We start from the raw sequence: 18526 nt of genomic DNA, 5'->3' as shown, positions 1-18526 counted from the left end.
AGACAGGTCACCCTTTCTGGGCACTTTTTTTCTGTTGAGCAGGAGCAGTTACATTTTTTGTCTGGATAGGCTGATATGTGCCTCACTGATGATTATGAACAGGACTCAGTAAGTGTCAAAGGCTTCTGTACCCATTTTAGACTTCAGAGTTAAAAAATACTTCTGCTTTACAGTGATTTGTTGACTGCATGTTTTGTGCCACTTATAGCCCCTAAAAGAGGGCTCATCAGACATTAGCCTTCAAACTTCAAATAAGATAAGTAAGACCAGCTGTACTTCCCTGACTTTTACACTTCTGTCCCCTTTGGTTTGTAAAAAGGCACAACTTAGGTCTGTATACAAAGACCCTGGAACTGGATTTATTTCCCAGCTGAGAATAGATACTGTATGGAAAACCAGTTTTCTCAAGTGTTCACACCAACCTAGAATTAGTTTATTTGCGCTTCCTGCCATTCCGTGTTGGAGCCATTTTAAAAGTAATTAATGGCGAAAGGAATTAAGTAAGGATACAAATCATATTGCAGTGATTTAATACATTTCATTGGGTTGGGAGCATGTTGTAACTGCTAAGGCTGAGGAAACAGCACTCAAGAATAACTAGAAAGCTTGGGTGAATCTATTACCTACTCCACCCAAGGCTATTACCTGGGTTCAATTTTTAATTAATGCAGTAATATTACTATACAAAATGCATCCTTGAACTGTGAACACGTTCACTGTTGTGATTGTACACTGAAAACAAATGTTCATAATGAAGAAAACAAACAAGCCCCATCCCTGGGGAGCACTGAAAACCCCACAGGCATGTGCCTGGGTTCAGGTAAACATAACAGCACACCTGAGAATCTACTTGCAGCCTCCGCCCAGCTGCCAAGCCGGCAGAAAGTGAAATGTCAGCAATCTGTTTCTTGCATCTTCTTGAGACTCCTCCCTAAGCAAATTGATCCCATTTTAATCTGAAATCCTTTTCTTGCATTCACAAAGACCTCAAAGAGCACCACAATAGTGGAACATCTACAAGGAAAGAAACTGAACATTGTGGTGCACTTGATATTGAGGTCTAACTACTGCAGCCATCCCTAACATCACTGGACCTGGGCAGACTAAAGTTGTAAATTACGTTTTGAGATCCAGATGAGGATGGTGGTACATAGATGGGAGTTCTGCTCTGTCACAGCATGGAAAGAATTGCTTAGCTTGGTGAATCAAATAAGGTACTATCATACACAAAATGTATTTCACACTAAGACCAGTTTTGCTGTCATTCCAACAGCTCCTTTACCTACCCAGTGACACAAGCCATTTTGCTCTCAAGGTGGAATTAAGTTTTATTCTCATGTTTATACACTTGATTGTGCCTTAAAGCTTCACATTTGATGTTTGCTAGCTTAAGTTAATTTTCTCATAGTAACTTGTTTGGATGTGAAAAGAGAGTTTTAATTAAAATCGCAACTAATGTTTGTAAAGATCTGTTTTAGCTACATGACATGCTCCATTTCCCATGAAAATTGGTGCTGGTTGTAATTTCCCATATTTAGCCCTGAGGCAAAGAATGCTTATATGAAGCTTCGGAGAAAACTGATCAAACCACCTCTAAATTTAATGTCATAAAAAATGACTGTAGCTCAGAAAGGACTGACTTCAGTCCCCTTGGTGTTTCTACAGTCCAGTCTTTATGAATATTGATGTGCTGCCTCTATTCAAATTTCTGATCCTGCTGTTTGGGTATTTTTGGCTACTGATGTCAATGAACATAAAATTAAACAGTGCACAACATTAAAGTCTTAATTCTCACATGTAAACCAGAACCCTTAAAAGGGCCTAATTTCCAAAACTTTCTGAAAGTTATGTCCCCTTAAGTGCTTTTATCTGAAAATTAAGAGAAAAGCCATTATTCACACATGAAAATTTTAGATGTGAGGTCCAACATAAATGAAGGTGTCTCTTGGCTGACTTGAAAATTATGCAGTCATGTTCTTAACCTAAGATGTGTGAACCTCCCCTTTGTTCAGTGGTGGCTCCATATGTTTAGACTTGTAGGGCTGGAGTTTGGACCTATCTGACAGGCCCTGTTTAGCAAAGCTTATTTTTTATCCGGCTTGTAACTACTTGACTTCTTTGCAATGTTTTGCCGACCGTCAAAATTTGTCAGGTGAAAGTGAATCTTGCATAAGAGATGAAGAAGCATTAAAATTTGGTACAGGTCACAAACACATAAACATCTGCTGTTTTATTTTGTCAATCTTACCAGTAAAGCACAGAGCAGTCGTTCTGTGGGATGCATGCAAAATGAATTGTTTCTGCACTTCTGGAGAGATATTTAATGTCAGAAAGACTAGTGCTGTAAACCAAAGAGCCATATAGGAAAATTTTCACCTTGCTGATAGTCATTTGGTTTAAAAACTGCCATTAGGTATAAAAATAAACTCTGCTACTATGTATAATGCTCACCAGTGAAGTTCATTCTTAATTCAGTTCCCATGCCCCAGTTGACTGAGAACCTGAATTAGACTAAGGACTGATGATGATATAACATGCTGAGAGCAGTGAAAATTTTTAGGTGCAGAAATGCTACAAGTTGGCTGTGGTATGTACTAGCTTCAACATTTCCAAATGTTTCCAAACAGTACTTGATAGCTAACTTAAAGAAACTATATTAAAAAAGAAAATGAAAAAATGCAATACTGCATTACATCAAACTCAATTTACAGAACTGGGGACCTTTCTAACACCTACCTTGTAACTCTTCCTTGCAGTGGTTGTAAGATTAGTTGGAGAGACTGGTATGCAGCACAGCCTTGCTGTCTGTACAGTTTCCAAACTAGTTACTGTAAGAAACAGCACTAGGACAGTGCTAGGATAGTCCACAGCACTGATTTACAGATGCTAGGAAACACACCACAGCTTGTCTCTATGTTAATTCAAATCCCTTTTAGCTGGAACTGATACTTTGATTTGTTAATGGACCATTGATTAGAATTCAGTAACAGTGCAATTAAAAGAAATTCACTCATGAAAATATTTTCCTTTACAATCCAAGTGAATCTGCACTGATTTGTGGGGTTTTTTGAGGGGGAAGGTGTGAATCACCAATGTCCTAAAATGTAAACAGCCTTCTTGCATTATCTTCCATAATGATTGCCAAATTCAATTTTGTGTGTTTATCTGATACTAGCTAAAATTTCCACAAGAGTGACAGATGGAATTTCAATCAAATTTGGCTCCGTATGTTCTCAGAAGTCTTAGACTTGCAGCAGCAAATGCTGTGGAGGTGGGCTGCAAAGCTTCCTTGCACCTCGCGCAACATTACATACATAACCAACTCGGGAAGCTGGCTGGATATGAGAAAACCCTTTAAAATCTTTTTAGAGCAAAGCTCTGGAAGGTACCTTAATCCACGTGCAGCTTTCTGCCCTCTGGGGTCCTTCACTGTGCAACCAGCCCAGCCTGATCCCTGCCTGCACTACAAACGCTCCATGTATTTGCAGCTTCTGTGGGACGTTGCTTCAGGAGCTCTCAGATTAACGGCAGCATAGTTGCAACTGCAGCAGCTCAGTGACCCTGTGGTTAGACAGACGTGTTAAACTGTACCTATTTGAGAATGTAACATCAGTAATTCTTGTTGACGTCCAGATGTAACCCTTACCAGATGATCCGTGGGCTCTTCCCTTGGTGTGTGTCAGCAAAATTCTGTTGTTTGAAGCAGTGTAGGAGCGGTAGAAAATCGTGCTTTCCAAGGCACGTCCCTGAGCAGCGCTGCTCCCTCACGGCTCGGCTGCGCTCACCTTCCCACAGCGAGCCTCGCTCGGTTCTTTTCCACACACTGAGCACCGCTTTCTGTCAGTTCCCCCTCACGCACCCCAGCCTTTCCGGCTGAGCTGCGTCCCCCTGCCCGCACAGCCCCTCACCACACGCCACACGCGCGTAGGCGCCTTTTTCCCTCCGGCAGCCACAGAGCAGTGAAGCTTCAGAGCCGCCTCGAGCCCGACACGGCACCGGGACACAGCGCACAAACCGCCCGGAGGAGACGCGCGAAGCGCCCAACATGGCAGCCATCGTCCCCACAGACCGAGGCGAATCTGCCGCCATCGAGCGCGCGACCGAGGGCGGGCACCAATCAGAAGGCGGGGCGCGGGCCCCCGGCGCAGGCGCGTGACGAGCGGTCGGCGCGGCGGAGCGGCGGTCGCGGCGCATGCGCACAGCGGCTGACGCGGCTCCGGAGCCCGGCGGTCACCATGATGTGGTTCGGGGGCTCCATCCCGGCCGCCATCGCCGCCGCCAAGCAGCGGAGCTCGGTCTTCGTCGTGTTTGTGTCAGGTACGGTCCGGCCGGAGCGGGGCGGCGGCGCCGAGCGTCGGGTCTCGGCCTCCTCCGCGCTGACACGGCGCCCGAGGCCGCCGCGCTGCCGGGCCCGGCCCTGCCCTGCGGGCCGCGAGCGGCGGGCGGGGCTGCGGGGCTGGTCCGGTCCGGTCCGCGTGGGGCCGCCGAGCCGAGCCGAACCGCGGGGCGGGCCCGGCCCGGCGTGTCCGCGGCCCCGCGCGCTCCGTCTCCTCGGCCGCTGCTCCGCCAGCTGTTGCTGCGCCCGCGGCGTGCGCTCGTTTGTGCTGTGTCAGCGCCGGGCCGTTCCGGCGCGCCGTGTCCCCGGGCCGGGCGGCGCCGCCGATCGCGTGGAGCGCCGCGCTCGAACCGCTGGGGCTGCGGGGCCGGTTGGGCGCAAGGCTTCCTTTTCCCTTCGGCTTCTCCGTGTTGTTTGTCGTGTAACCGGCGGGCCGCCGGAGGAGGTTAGCTCGCCCTGACTCTGACCCCGTGCAGAGGAGCGAGGAGGAGCAGCTGCAGTGCGGCTGTCCCGGGGTGCGAGCTTCAGGCGGCGTTTGAAAGCCCTGACAGCGTGATGGCAGCTGTGCTGAACTGCCTTTAAGACGCGGTTATTAGCTCTGTTCGTTTATTTGCCTTTTCTTTAAGCATTCTTCAGCGTGTTTGCCTTCATTGCCTTCGTGGGTGCCGACGTGTTGTACGTAAGTACGTGCAAAGCCAGGTGGTGAGCGGGAGGAAGGCAGGTGCTCTGCAGAGCTTCACTTCTTCAGGGTTAGACGTGTTCTGTTGGATTTCTTGAATGTCTCACATTCTTAAAGATTTTTTGTCACATTCAGAACCCTTTCAAACTCCTTTGAACCTGATGCAGTGCATCGGAGTTGAGAAGCGAGTGCTGTAACTTCCAGTGTTTTTTTTTCGTGCAGCTCAAGAACTGCACAGAACGTCCTTTTCTTTTGGATGTGGATTGGACTGGGTGGGTGTGGGAATGCACAGGTGCTCAGGCTGGCCATAAGTGTGTGTCTGCAGGGATGTAGCCTTGCTTTGATACTGTAACACTCACGTGGTGGTGATATTGAATCTCGGTGCTGCACACTGGCCCATAGCCATACTGAAAGAACAGGCATTCCTAAAGCAGCTGTCCGAGCAGGAAGAGGTGCTTTCAGAAGTGTTCTTTGGAGATGCTTTGTACACTTTGCTCAGTGATCTATGGGGGGACAAAACATTAATAATGTGGAAGAACAGTAAATAGCAAATACAAATCATCTGTGATTGTAGTGTGAGCACTGTGAAGGATAGCTAGCTACGAGTTTCAGTCTTGACCAAAATAATTGAAGTCTGCTTGGTTCACTGCTTTTTGTTTGGTTTCTACTACCATCTGCTCGTCCATCTCTTCCAGTTTGCTGCACTTCTCTGGACAAGCACCAGGAATGAAGGACTGAATTATTCCTTCTGACTCTAGATTATTTCCTACTCAGGCAAAATGTAATGTGGCTGCTTAGCTTAACAATGAGGCAGTGTTTGCAACTGCAGTTGCATGTTGTTCTTTTTTTCTTCAGCATTTCTGTTTGTGAACTTCATAGTGTAGTTTTAAACCTTCCTGGTATAGTTCTAGTTGGGATCTTACATACTCTAGCACATCTCATGGATGTCTCCAATATCTTCTTAGTAGAGGTAGATGGCTTCTGTAGATGGCTTTCCATCCTGCACAATTAGAAGACTGAAGTTAGTTGTTTGTTTTCACGTGAAACTTCCTTGGATGCCTCCTCTGTTCTGATTGGGGTGTTTAAGATTATTTATTCCCAAAAGTTAGGCGTGTTCTAATATTGAAAATACTAGGCTGTGTTTTAAGAGGTGTCTTTTCAGAAGTGGAAAAAGGGAGGGGTCTGTGGGGTAGAGAAAAAGCACTTCCAGCTAAAGAGTTTGTGTTTCTTTTTAGAAACATTTGTAGGAACAGCCCTTTGTTTATAACTTTATTTTTAGGATTTTTTTGTTCTTTAACAAAAGAGCGATTTGCAATCAGCTACTTATTTGTTAGTGCTTTCCTGCCAACCTGTATCCAAGCACTTTTCAAGTTAAACATGTGAAGTAACGTGAGGAGGAGGTGAGCAGCCCTGCATTCTGTCATTTCCAGAATGGGCAATCCTTGTCCTCACTGAGGAGTTAGGAAACGCAGCAGCCAGACAGCTCCTTCTGTAAGGGAAACGTTTGTACCTGGTGACTGCGTGCTGAACAAGCTATGAAGTTTTGATTTGTCTGTTTTATTTTAGGACTGAGGAATAGGGGAATTAAGTCCTTTGGCAACCTGGGGTGGTTTTGAATAGATTCCTCTTAAAGGAACTGGGTCATTGCAGATAAAGTCTTTTCAGTGATCTGAATCACGTGGGAGGTGATGGATACCTGTCCCCGTGTGGAGCTCTCACTTGACCTGACCACAGTGAAGAGATTGGCACGTGTGAGTGAGTGTTGTGTGCAGGTCTTTGATTGCTGCTAAGCGAAGTAAAGTGATGTGTGGGAAATCTGGGAGTTCTGGGAACAAGAGATCTGAGGCAGTTGTAATAACTCGGTGTTTTGCTGAGATCTAAATTTTGCCAGTAATGCTGATCGTGGCCTCTCAGCTTTCTCCATGCCTTTCACATTTCATTGTCAGGGTACAGTTACTGTGATAAATGGACGTGAACTCCCAAGTGGGGAAGGGTTATTAACAAAAAGATACCCAAGTAGCTGTTCTGTGGGTAGTCCCTATGCTAAAGTGCTTCACGAGGTACAGTTTCACAGAAGGTGATTTATCAGCATTTTCCTTCCTGGATCACGGCTCTCGGAGGCTGCACGGTGAATAATCTCTGACCTGTTTTTGTCCTTCAGCATTCTTTTGCCAACTGCAGCAGTTGTTTGTCTGGAAAAGTTACCATTAGGCAAGTCTTGAGGTATTTTTAGTAGCCTAATCGGATGAGCACATGTGAAAGTGTGTGCAGCACAGCGGCTCTATTTGAGCATGCGGGGGGGGAGAGGCTGCACCACTGGGCAGAACAGCTGCAGCCACCCGCTGCACTTGGTTCCCTAAAAATATCCTAAATGTGAACTTGGGCTGACAGAGATTAACGCTTCTAGGGAGAAATCAATAAGTACGGATGGAAAACACTTCTCCGAAAAGCAGCATTTTGTATTTGTTCCTTCTGGGCAGCATTGCAACCAGTCCCAACCTTAAGGGAGCAACACTTCACAGGGGCACTCCTGGTCATCCATGAGTAAAAGATGCTGTGTGAAATAGTGAGTGGGATGAAACAGTTTGTTGTTGTCATTGAGTAATGGACTTCTATGCTAAGGAAGCCAGTATGTGACTCTTCTCTGAGAGCGCAGTCAGTTCCAAGCTGCTAGGAAATAATTGAAATTAAAGATAAACAAATGCTTGTAGGTCAGTGCACTTGTGGAAAACTGATTAACGTTCACCTGAATTTACTGATTAACCCAAATTCCCACTGAACCAGTGCTTTAGAATACAAAAGTGATTAAAATAACAGTTCTGAATTTGTGGCCCCTTTTTCAGTTTCCCTTTCTTTCATAGCTGCTCTTCTGTTCCTGAGTGCTCCTGATTCCTTTTCCTCCATTCCCACTGTTACTGTTCATATCAAGAACTGGAACACAAAAGTAATAAATCTGTGAACAAAGGCTTTTTTTTAATTATCAAATTCTGAAGCCTTGTACTTAATTATGAAATATTTTATAAGAGGTGGAAAGTGTAGTTTTACCTGCATTAGCAGCTACTGTACCAATACATACTTAAATTTATTAGGAAGGACAAACAGTGGATAGCATGTTAGCAGGTCAAGCCCAGTGGCAGGGAGAAGCTATGGTTCATTCCAGCTGCTATGGGAATCTCCTTGCAGATTACAAGAGCATAGCATACAGGACATGAAAGTATAAACATGCTCCCTATAATGTGAAAATGCGGCCCACAGGCAGTTGTGCAATGAGATGATGCAATCAAGCCAATCCCCAGGCTGCCATCAGTTCCTGCTCCTTTATCCCTGTTCCATCTGTGTGGTCCAGTCCCGTCTGCTCCCCTGGACTAACTTGCCATGCTGAATGAGTGTGCAAGCTACGTGCTTGCTGTCTTGGAAGGATTTTCAGTGTATTTGCCTTTTTTGGCACGTTAGCGAGATGAATCAGCTGGAGTGAATTACCTCCAGATTACAGGAAAGAAAAGAAGATTAACTGATTTAAAAATAATTGAGAGAGTCTCTTTTATCAACGATTTCAAGCAGCTGAAGCAGAGCTGAAGTCAGAAGTTTGTTCAGCTTCATGTATGTTGTGTTTGCAGGTGAGGATGAACAGTCTGCTGAGATGGCTGCAAGGTGGGAGGATGCTCAGGTGACCGAAGCTGCCTCCGATGGCTTTGTTGCTATTAAAATCGACACCAAAAGGTTTGATTCAACTCTAATTCTGTCTTTTATACAATTTTTCATTGACGACGATGGAAGTATGAGGCGTGAGAAGTCCTCTCCCTGCACTGGAGGTAGTCTGAATACAGTGTTTGAGAACATAAATGAGTTCAGTACTGCTGAAAATGAGTTCAGTACTGCTGAAGCCACCGGAATCTGAGAAAACTGAAAATTTGCAAATGTACTGCAGTGTTTTGCAGAATATTTTTTGCATGTTTCCTTCTGGCTTCAGCATTAGTAAAAGAATGCTTGAGGATGTCCTCTTTCAAGAGAAAAAGATGCAAAAAAGGCCAAGTAAAAATAACGTGGAATCAAAATGCAAGTACACTTGAGTCAATCCTTTGTTCAGTAGGATAGGTCTGTAAGGCCCTGGAGGAATTCTCTCCTTTGCAACACACAGCACAGAAGCACTGAGGCTTCTGGATAAATTACTCAATTTTGTTAGAATAAGAACTTCAGTTCCAGTGAGCAAAGTGTGTTGATGTTTCCAAAAGTTGCATTATTTTAAAAAGCTCTATAGACCTTTTAGAAGACACACTGCATTGTTTGCACTCAGTGGGTTAGAAATCTCTTTCCTCAATTGCCTCTTAGCACTGTTTCCAGAAATAATCTACTGCAGTCAACTGTGATCGGCAGGGATTGATAACACTTATGCAAAATTATAATGAGAAGATGCAATGCTAGTTTGCTTTTAGTGTTCTCTCAAGTATTTAAATAGTTCCGCGTGTGGTGGTAGAACAGTTATTTTTATGATGAAAGGCTTAATCTGAAGTTGTTGCAAAGTGATTGCTCTTCCTCAACGTGAATCTTTTCTTTTTACCAGTGAAGCCTGCCTGCAGTTTTCTCAAATTTGTATCCTTTAAAAACAATTTAGATGCTATGTTGTGATTACAGATAATTTCTCTCTACAAGTTCAGACAGTTCTTAAATATAAACAATATTATTAAAAAATTTTCTTATTGCACAAAAATAAATAATAAGCTGTTGTTAAATTGTGTCATCTACATATTCAGCTTACTGTTAGTACTTAAAGAAAGTGAGCAAGTTTGTTTAATGCTAATACTGTGCAGTTCTCTTAATAGAAAGTTACCCAGAGCTTTATGTAAACAGAATAACTCATTGGTGCTAATTAGTATTAAGAAACAAACAAAAAAAGCCAAACTCTAAACTGTTATCTGAAGTTCAGAACTAGTGAGGAGGAGGAACAAGTAGTGAGTTGGGTTTGCCAGAAGCACAGGCATGAGGTTAGGTAAGCTTCCCCTGCCTTAAGTAGATTGTTGCTTATAGCTCAGGAATTCTGTCTGATGCTGAAAAAGAATTTGGTACTTGGATTTTCTTAGTACTGTAAAGTGTTCAGTATTACTTACATAAGAAGTCCTCTTGCACAAACATGAAGGCTTTCAAATCAAAGAGTAATTGGTAGTTGGGTATGTCTGTCTGAGAAAAAAACTTTGGCTCAAACAATTTCAAGGAAAAGACGAAATACTAATCAGTTGTATGGGATGTTTTCCAGCATATTTGGTAGCTTTGTTTTTCTTCCTCCCCTGATATATTCAACTGGTTACCAGGTGGAGATAGGATATTGAATATAGAGATATTCAGCACCTAAGATTTCTGCTTTTCCTCACAGTGTTACTTTATAAATTTGTTGTCACGCATTGCCCTTAACTGCTGCTGCGCAGATCCTGTAGTGTGCGTTCCATCCAGTTTTTTTATAGGAGACAATGGAATCCCTTTGGAAGTAATTGCTGGCAGTGTTTCTGTTGAAGAGCTTGTTACCAGAATCCATAAAGTAAAACAGGTAATGCTTGTGACACGTGGATCTTTCAGACTGAGATGGGTATGCTCGCAGGCCCTCACATTCTCCTTGGAGAAATATGAATTATTGTGTTTATCTCCCTCCATTAACAAAATAAGTTTGAATTCAATACATAATGTTCAGTGAGTGTGAAAGACCTGAGCAGAAATGCTGTGCTGTCTTTTGTTTCACAGATTGTTTAATCGTTTGTGTAACACCCACAGAAAGGAGGCGTGTCAAGAAGCCTAAGCTTGAATGATACACCAACTACTCTTTCAATAATTTGTATGTGGTTTTGTAATACTGTTTTATGATGTGGGTTTATAAAAATATGCTTCAAAATATAAGCATAGTTCTATCACTGGGAATGCGAGTGTAAGATTATAGTTAAGAAAAAAGTATATGTGGCTTTGTCAGACTCAGTATGGGATAATTTTAGTTTTATATTTTAAATAGGACCGAGTCTCCAAAACCAGGTCAGTAGCCTTGATGTTTGAACCTGAGGAAAACATCATACTCTCACTTGTTCCCCCCCATTTCTTAGATGCACGCAGACAAAGGGCAATCTCTGGAAAATCCATGTCAGTCCTCTGCTCTGTGCCCCTCGTCTCCATCTGATGGGGCTCCAGAAAACATGCAGTGCACAACAGCGGATCCTTGTGGCTCTCCTGAGTCTGTTATGTCTGAAGCAAGACCTTCTGATGGTAACGGTCAATATGTTAACACAAATGCTAGCTGATTTGCTTTTAAATATTTTTCCTTGTCTTAATTGCTATGTAGTATTACATAAAAGATAATAGATTGAGTGGACTTGTTGAAAAACTTGAACATACCAGATGCTTCTTGCAGAACTTGTCATTCTGCACTGTTCTAATGTGAGAAATACATGGTTTGTAATACAAAAAAAAGCAGTGTTTAGGATTCAGCTGAAAAGGCTCCTCTGGATTAGTAATCTGAAATCAAACAGCAGGAAAGCAGGAAATAAAAAGTTTGAATAGCAGGACCTCCTTTCCTTTTTTTCCAGGGTAAGTTTAGGTTGGATATCAGGAAAAACTTATGTACTGAAAGGGTTGTTAAGCACTGGGATAGGCTACCCAGGGAGGTGGTTGAGTCACCATCCCTGGATGTATTTAAAATCCATTTGGATGTGGTGCTCAGGGACGTGATTTAGCAGAGGGTTGTTAGGGTAGTATGGTTAGGTCGTGGTTGGACTCAGTGATCTTTAAGGTCTTTTCCAACCTGAGCAATTCCGTGATTGATTCTATGATTCTTCTAGAGATATCCTAGTTTCTGCCAATTATGGCTAATAGTAAACAGTTAATATTTTTGTATTAAGAAATATGCCTTTAACTTTTCTCTCATGCATTACTTTCTTGTAAATTGCTTGCAGATGGAGCAAATTCAAGTCAGGCAAACCAAGAAGCAACTCAGTCTTCAGATGAGCAAGTGAGCAATGCTCAGCCTGTGAATGATCTTGCACTTAAAGTAGAAAGGTAACTCTTCTTTGTAGACTATCTAATGTATTCTGTTTGTTTCTCAGGATGTAGTTCTTTTACTTTTTTTTTTTTTTATCAGGCTAAATTACAGGATTTTGGTGCTGATTCTGTTGTCATCAGCAGCCGTTTCATGTGGGCTTATTTTTGTTCGTATGTCTGAGATTAATAGTAGGGGGAATCAGCTTTTTAATTAATTTTTCTCATATCCTGAGATAAAGAGGTAATCTGGAAAATTAAGAAGATTGTCATTACTTTGATATGATGTCATTATTTTGATCTCTTTCAGACAATATGCTTTCTGCAAAGATTTTGAAGGAGTTAAAATATTGTACTGGAAGCACTGAAACTAGTTTAGAAATGCTAACCTAGGTTTTCTACAGAGATGTCCTCTCATTTTCTTGTCTGTTTGGTGACTGCAGTCCAGGCATATTGCAAAAGGCAGAGGAATTCTATTTTGTGACTCTTCTGCTTTTTATTTGATCAGTGAACTGTAGCAAGGCCCAATAAGCAATGCTAGTTCAAGTACTAAAAAGTATGGTATTAAAAATACAAAACTGATTAAAAAAAAAAGTCACTATTTTAATGTAGATATAAAATTCATTTTTTAAATATATGTGAATCTTAAATTGCACTATATTTGCATATATGTACATCATATTTTCTATCAGGAAAAAAAAGGAGGCAAAGCCATGTGGTACTTAGCATTTCTCTTTTAAAAAGCATAACAGCAGCTACAGTACAAAAACAAAAAGTTCCTCCTGTCTGACTATGCATGGCATTTCGTCATGCCTGCCCTCTTCCCAGACTTAAAAATACATTGCAAATTTTGTGCATTGGTCCTTATTCTAAGGCACCTGTCTGGATAAATGGGACAAACACATGTGTGCCTATATCAGTACTTGCTATATATTGTTTGTTTTCCATTTTAGGAAGTGATGTGCAGAAGAAACCAGATGGCTTAAATAGTTGAGAACAGGTTGAGCTTAGCGTTTCTGTTACCATAGTTTACAAATAGTATTGCTTATTGTATGTCTTACAAGATGTCAAACAACAAGAATATGTTCTTCATTTAGTCAACAGAAAAGAACAGAAGAAATATGTTAAAACTACCATTAAAAACTGCAGGCTAGGTGCTGAATCACTACCTCGTGTTGTTAGGGATGGTACAGCCACGTGTGAATGAATCATTACTCTTACATGAGCTGTTAGCAGTGTGTTACAGTTCCTCCTCACTTTCATGTGTTTTATTCTTCTGTGCTGGGAAATGCTTCATTGAAAGTAAGAATGTTAATAGTAGATAATGCCATTTTAAAGCTTTTTTCCTTTCCTTTAAATTTAGAATCACAAAAAAGCTTGAAGAAAGACGAGAGGAGAAAAGGAAAGAAGAAGAACAGGTAAAACAAAAATACTGCTTGCAGTATTTATTTAGACACCCGTATTTGAATAAATGCTTAATTGCTTTTTAAGCAAATATACTTCAGTCTCCTACACTTACCCAAGGCAATTTTATGGTCTCATTTTTATTGTCTCTCTTGTTTATTCAGAAAGAAATTAAGAAAGAAATAGAACGGAGAAAAACTGGTAAAGAAATGTTGGAGTACAAAAGACGTCAGGAGGAAGAATTGACAAAACGAATGTTAGAGGAAAGGAACAGAGAGAAAGCAGAAGAGAAGGCAGCTAGAGAGCGCATCAGGCAACAGATTGCATTGGTAATTTATTCATTTGGAATGACAGCTTGCTGCTTCTTTCTTGCAAGGGCTGATAGTACTAACAGGATACATTTTCTCATTTGGTGAAACGTTGAAAAATTTTCAGTTTTTCTGTTTGGAACTCTGGCTTTGCATGGTGACAGTTATGCATTTTAGTAGCATTTGCTGTGAAGCTTCTACTTTTATATGCTTAATGATGATATCTGTGAGAATTAATGTGCTAGCTCTTTTCTATGTAGCTTGAGCCTAGTAATGAATTATCATTAAACATTTTTAAAAAAATTGCAGTTCAAACTGAGATCTGAAATGGAAGCCCAGGAAATATTTAATTGTTTGAAAATGGAGGTTTTTGTTTTAGTTTTAAGTTCATATATATAGGTATTTATGTATGCATATCAGTGGTTCACAGCTGAAATTCCTCTTTGTTTCCAAGTTTTGCTTAGAACATGTAGAACTACAGCAATGTGACTTGTCATAGATTTTTTCCCTTTCTCTTCACTGGAAAGTTACACTTTCATGGGAAGGCTTATCTGACTACTTGGATGAAGTAACTCATTGAAAAGCGTATTTTATCTTTCCTAGTGACAAGAGACAGTGCAGTTTGACAGTGAGTACAGCTTTGCAGCACCACTGCCTTTTCTCTGTGCAGCCTACCTAGAGCAGTTGGGTTCTCAGTACAGATTGAGGTTTTTATGAGTATTAAGTTGAGGTTCGTAGTGAAAATGAAGGTTTATGTTTGGCCTTTCCTAAGGATCGTGCTGAGAGAGCAGCTCGCTTTGCAAAATCGAAGGAAGAAGCAGAAGCTGCAAAAGCTGCAGCTCTTCAGGCTAAACAGGCTGAAATAGAAGCCAGGAAAGAAGCATCTCAAAAGGAGCGAAGGTGAGTTGTTTTAGAGAAAGCAGAAATGTAGACACATGGGAAGAAAGGTTAAAAAAATCTTTGCATAAGCATTAAGAAATTTAATACTATGTCCTAACCTATTGATTGATGCTATGCTGGTGTGTTTAAATACTGACATAAAAATTAGCTTTCTTTTGTAATATTAACTCGTAGCTATTTCCATTAATGGTTATGTTCTCAGATAACTTGCATCCTTTTAGACATTCCTGATAATGATTCCTGATCTTTGATTTGAATATCCAGTATGATGGGGCTAGGTAAGGAACTAGATGAGGTGGTTATGTCAGAACTATGGTGGAGAATGTGGTGCTGACCCAGCTATTTCTCTGGCACAACTGGCTTGGATTCAGCAAGGCTACTATATGGACATAAGCATTAGAGTCAGACATGGCTCCTGTTTCAGAAAGTATCCTAACTTATGGAGGCCTCAGATAGTTACTGAACCACTGTGAACCAAAACCCCAGAAGAAAGGGCACAGTGCAGGAGAAACCTGTTAGATAGCTGAATGTAGCATTACCTGCCAAGCTAGAGTGAATACCTATGCCCTCATAATATAACTCCCAAAAAATCCAACAGAAGTAATGCAGGCTACACAAAATGTGTGGTTTATATTTCATTCATATATTCATTGTTCTGTGTGATTAATATAAGCATCTTGTTTGAATACCGATGAGTCTGGTGAAACACAGAGATGCATGGTGATATATAAAGAAGATGGTTATCAACCACAAATCCAAATCCATAAGCTATCTGAACTGCCATAAGTCAGATGGCTGCCCCTCCCTTGCACACCTGAGTACTGCCAAGCTAAAGCCCCAGGACTGTTTGTAATTGTTAATATACCAACTGACCGTGGTGAATGTCCTGCAGTGCAATAGCCAGGATTCAGTTCCGCCTTCCAGATGGATCTTCCTTTACTAACCAGTTCCCATCTGAAGCACGGCTGGAAGAAGCGAGGCAGTTTGCTGCACAGGTAAATCAGTGTTTCATTTTCTCAGCTACGTAGCAGCAACTAGTTGAACATGGCAGAATCATTGTTAGCTGCTTTCCTTTCTGTTAATTTGAAGTGAGTTTTGGTTAGCAGCATTCTCCAGAACCACCAACTGCCTTTGTACAGCTGCAGCATGGAACTTGTAAGAGATATGAAAAGTTCTGCTATTCTCCATATGAAGATCATTGTAATTTTGATAAGAACTCTTGGTCAGTAGGGCAATGTATGCTCAGCTGGCAGCTCCGCAGTTGTTTAGAAAGTGGAAAGTGAGCAGTTAGTTGTAACTAAAATGTTTTCTTTATACCTTCACAGACTGTTGGTAATGCTTACGGCAATTTTTCTCTGGCAACAATGTTTCCCAGAAGGGAATTTACCAAAGAAGATTATGGAAAGAAGTTACTGGAGTTGGAGTTAGCACCCAGTGCTTCTGTAGTGCTGCTGCCAGTAAGTGTTGCTTTGTTCTTCATCCACCTACAAACATCAGTACTGTTTCTATACAGGTGCTGCTGGTCAACCATTATAATATCTGCTTGAATTTTGTTCTTTACTGTCTCTGAGACATATTGCAAAATTAGTATAATTTTTGTTTGGACTAATTAGGAAAGAGATTGACATAGATATTTGTTTATTGTGGAACCAAATATGGTCTTTTCTAGTGTCTGTTGAGCTGCTCATGAGTACAGCTTTTATACCTGACAAGTTTGCTTTTGGTGTTTGTATCCAGGCAGGAAGACCTGCTACTTCTGTTGTTCAGGCTTCAGGCGGTGATCTGTGGAAGTTCTTGGGCACGATACTTTATCCCCTCCTAGCAGTTTGGAGATTTATTAGCAACTTTCTGTTTACGAGTCCACCTCCCTCAGACTCTACTGTAAGAACAGTCCATCAGCAAGACCATTCAAATCCCTCAAACTCTAACAATTCTGAGCAAAGCAGGTAATCAAAACTGTTTATGGTGGCTCTAAGTACTTGCTAGAATTGTTTTAGTCTTATCTTACTGAACTTATAAAAGAACCATATCTGTACTTGCAGTTTCAGGCAACCACCCTTCCGTGTGGCTAAAGGATAAACTGGGGGCAGACAAACTGCATCTCAGCCCTGATTAAGCTATATCTTGCTTTGTACTTGTGTAATTAAGCAAGCTCTTTACTTGCTTGCTTCAGTTTCCAACTACAGCGTAGGGAAAAAAAAATACAAGATAGTTTTGCAGCCATTAATGAATACAGAATTCAGCTGTAACTATGAATGCGGGTTTCATTTGAGCTGATGCTGTTTAGATGATAAAAATTTTGAAAGTGTAAATTTTGAAGATGTAAAGTTCTCTTATGGTGTAGTTACACAAGGAACATGAGCAGTCGATCAGAGAGTTGAGATTTTGTGTTGGAGGAGAAATCTGTTATACCAGGAGCTATTTCACATGAAGTAGACATTTATCACCTCAGTGACAGGAGAATCAAAGTTCTGTTTGTCTGACTACTAAATGCCATATTTTCAGCTGGGTACTGTTTCCCAGGGAAAGAAAGGGCTGAGGAAACCTATTTTTGGGGATAAGAGAAGGAAGGATGCTCCATTTACATACTGCCTTTTGTACCCTAGGCAAACTGTCAGGAAAAGAGTAACAGAAAAACGAGGGGAAGACTTCAAAAAAGAAGGCAAAATATATAGACTGAGGACTCAAGATGATGGAGAAGATGAAAACAATACTTGGAATGGAAATTCTACACAACAAATGTAGTTTTGAGTACCCGCAGTAATGAGTTAGGCTTTTTTTTTTTTCCCTTATTTGATTTACGTCAACTAAAGCTTCTGGAGAGGTGGGGCTTCTTTCACACCAACTGAATTATTTACTTAATTCTTATTCCGTCAGTGGAGTATGGAATAAAGTTGCCTGTTTCAGAACAATCAAGTGGGTGTAGCTGTGGCTTAAGAAGTCAAGAGTTGAAAAGATTGAAAATCTCCATCAGCTTTCATAATCATTACCCTACTGCCATTAGTAAGGCACTTTTTAATCTTTAAATATTCTGCTACATAAATTTAAGCGACAGGTGTTAATATAAAGGCCATAGTAGGGAATGACTGATTTAAAACGAGGATGTCAGAAGCACTATAAGTAGCAAATCAGGTAACTAATTTATGTTTAACTTTTTTCTTGCTTCTGCAACTGCAAGCAAAACCTTGTAGTTTTTAATTCCCCAAGCACTCAATAAACTATTTTCCAGAAAACGTAGCTGTCTTTTCTTGTAACATTCCTCTGAGGTACATAGTCACAAAGAAGCAAGCAGCTAGGCTTACTTGCTAAGATTTAAAATACAAGTCACAGTTGTTTCAGTTTACATGACCTTACTTGGGAGTTCCTGTTGAAATCTGGTAAAAGAAGTATGAAAGTTTTTAGTGTCTGAAAAGGTGCTACAGGAGAAAAACACTTTCTTTGTCACATAAAGTGGAAATGCTGAGAAGAAAGACTGCAGTACAAGAGCACAGAAGCTTTTATTTTGAAGGTGAGGATGTGGCTTTCACATATGAAGAATGTTGACTTTCCTTCCTCCACAGGTATTGTGCATTTATATTTTTTTTACAGTTACAGGTGTTCAGTGCTGCTGCAGACTTCTTTGTAAAGGAACTTCAGTAAGTATTGCACTGTTCAAATGTAAAGGCTTAATACTATTACTTCTGTTAAAAAATAATTCATGATAAAATTAAGAAAATACTATAGATGAAATGAAGGAAAGGGGGAAGGGGGGGGAACCTCCACAGTAGCTGCAATAGAACAGTACATTCTCCTAGACCTGTTTGTGCCAGTGTTGGCACTAGCTTGTCTTCAAAAGATTAAGCAGCAGCAGAGCTTCATGGGATGCTCTCAGCTCCCTTGGAAAGACAAGCA

General features: G+C 41.2%; 1 protein-coding gene and 1 long non-coding RNA gene across 3 annotated transcripts in view; one reads left to right on the top strand and one right to left on the bottom strand.

The window, feature by feature from the left end:
* The window catches only part of LOC149917198 (uncharacterized), a 37127-nt gene extending 33032 nt beyond the window's left edge, over positions 1–4095 (bottom strand). Inside the window, exons 1-2 of the long non-coding RNA XR_016468129.1 lie at positions 3647–4095; positions 3390–3561 (exon numbers count right to left, since the gene is read on the bottom strand). This is a non-coding gene — a long non-coding RNA (uncharacterized LOC149917198). The remainder of the gene's footprint in view (positions 1–3389; positions 3562–3646) is intronic.
* A 65-nt stretch (positions 4096–4160) lies between these two features.
* On the top strand, positions 4161–17868 carry UBXN4 (UBX domain protein 4). 2 transcript variants are annotated; one of them, XM_031590749.2, is made up of 13 exons: positions 4161–4317; positions 8633–8735; positions 9577–9605; positions 10436–10554; positions 11096–11255; positions 11942–12044; positions 13387–13441; positions 13592–13756; positions 14508–14635; positions 15528–15630; positions 15961–16092; positions 16373–16581; positions 17242–17868. In XM_031590749.2, exons 1-13 carry the CDS (start codon positions 4236–4238, stop codon positions 17378–17380), a joined length of 1527 nt encoding a protein of 508 aa, XP_031446609.2. In that variant the 5' UTR covers positions 4161–4235; the 3' UTR covers positions 17381–17868. The 2 variants fall into 2 exon arrangements, with proteins under 2 accessions (XP_031446609.2, XP_089999707.1); XM_090143581.1 differs by lacking the exon at positions 4161–4317 and adding an exon at positions 4681–5015.
* The last annotated feature ends 658 nt before the right edge of the window (positions 17869–18526 follow it).

Source organism: Phasianus colchicus, chromosome 7 (assembly GCF_987193195.1).
Source record: "Phasianus colchicus chromosome 7, bPhaCol1.hap1.1, whole genome shotgun sequence".
In the NCBI taxonomy this organism is placed as follows: Eukaryota; Metazoa; Chordata; class Aves; order Galliformes; family Phasianidae; genus Phasianus; species Phasianus colchicus.
The sequence above is the reverse complement of the archived record's forward strand: the minus strand, read 5'-3'. Positions and strand labels throughout refer to the sequence as shown.

What these genes read in the sequence shown, in the direction of transcription:
- UBXN4 (XM_031590749.2), top strand. Translation starts at nt 4,236, where the DNA reads ATGATGTGGTTCGGGGGCTCCATCCCGGCCGCCATCGCCGCCGCCAAG. An exon ending in AAAGGAAAGAAGAAGAACAG is followed by an intron (nt 13,442 to 13,591) that starts GTAAAACAAAAA and finishes TTGTTTATTCAG; the next exon opens with AAAGAAATTAAGAAAGAAAT. An exon ending in CGAGGCAGTTTGCTGCACAG is followed by an intron (nt 15,631 to 15,960) that starts GTAAATCAGTGT and finishes ATACCTTCACAG; the next exon opens with ACTGTTGGTAATGCTTACGG.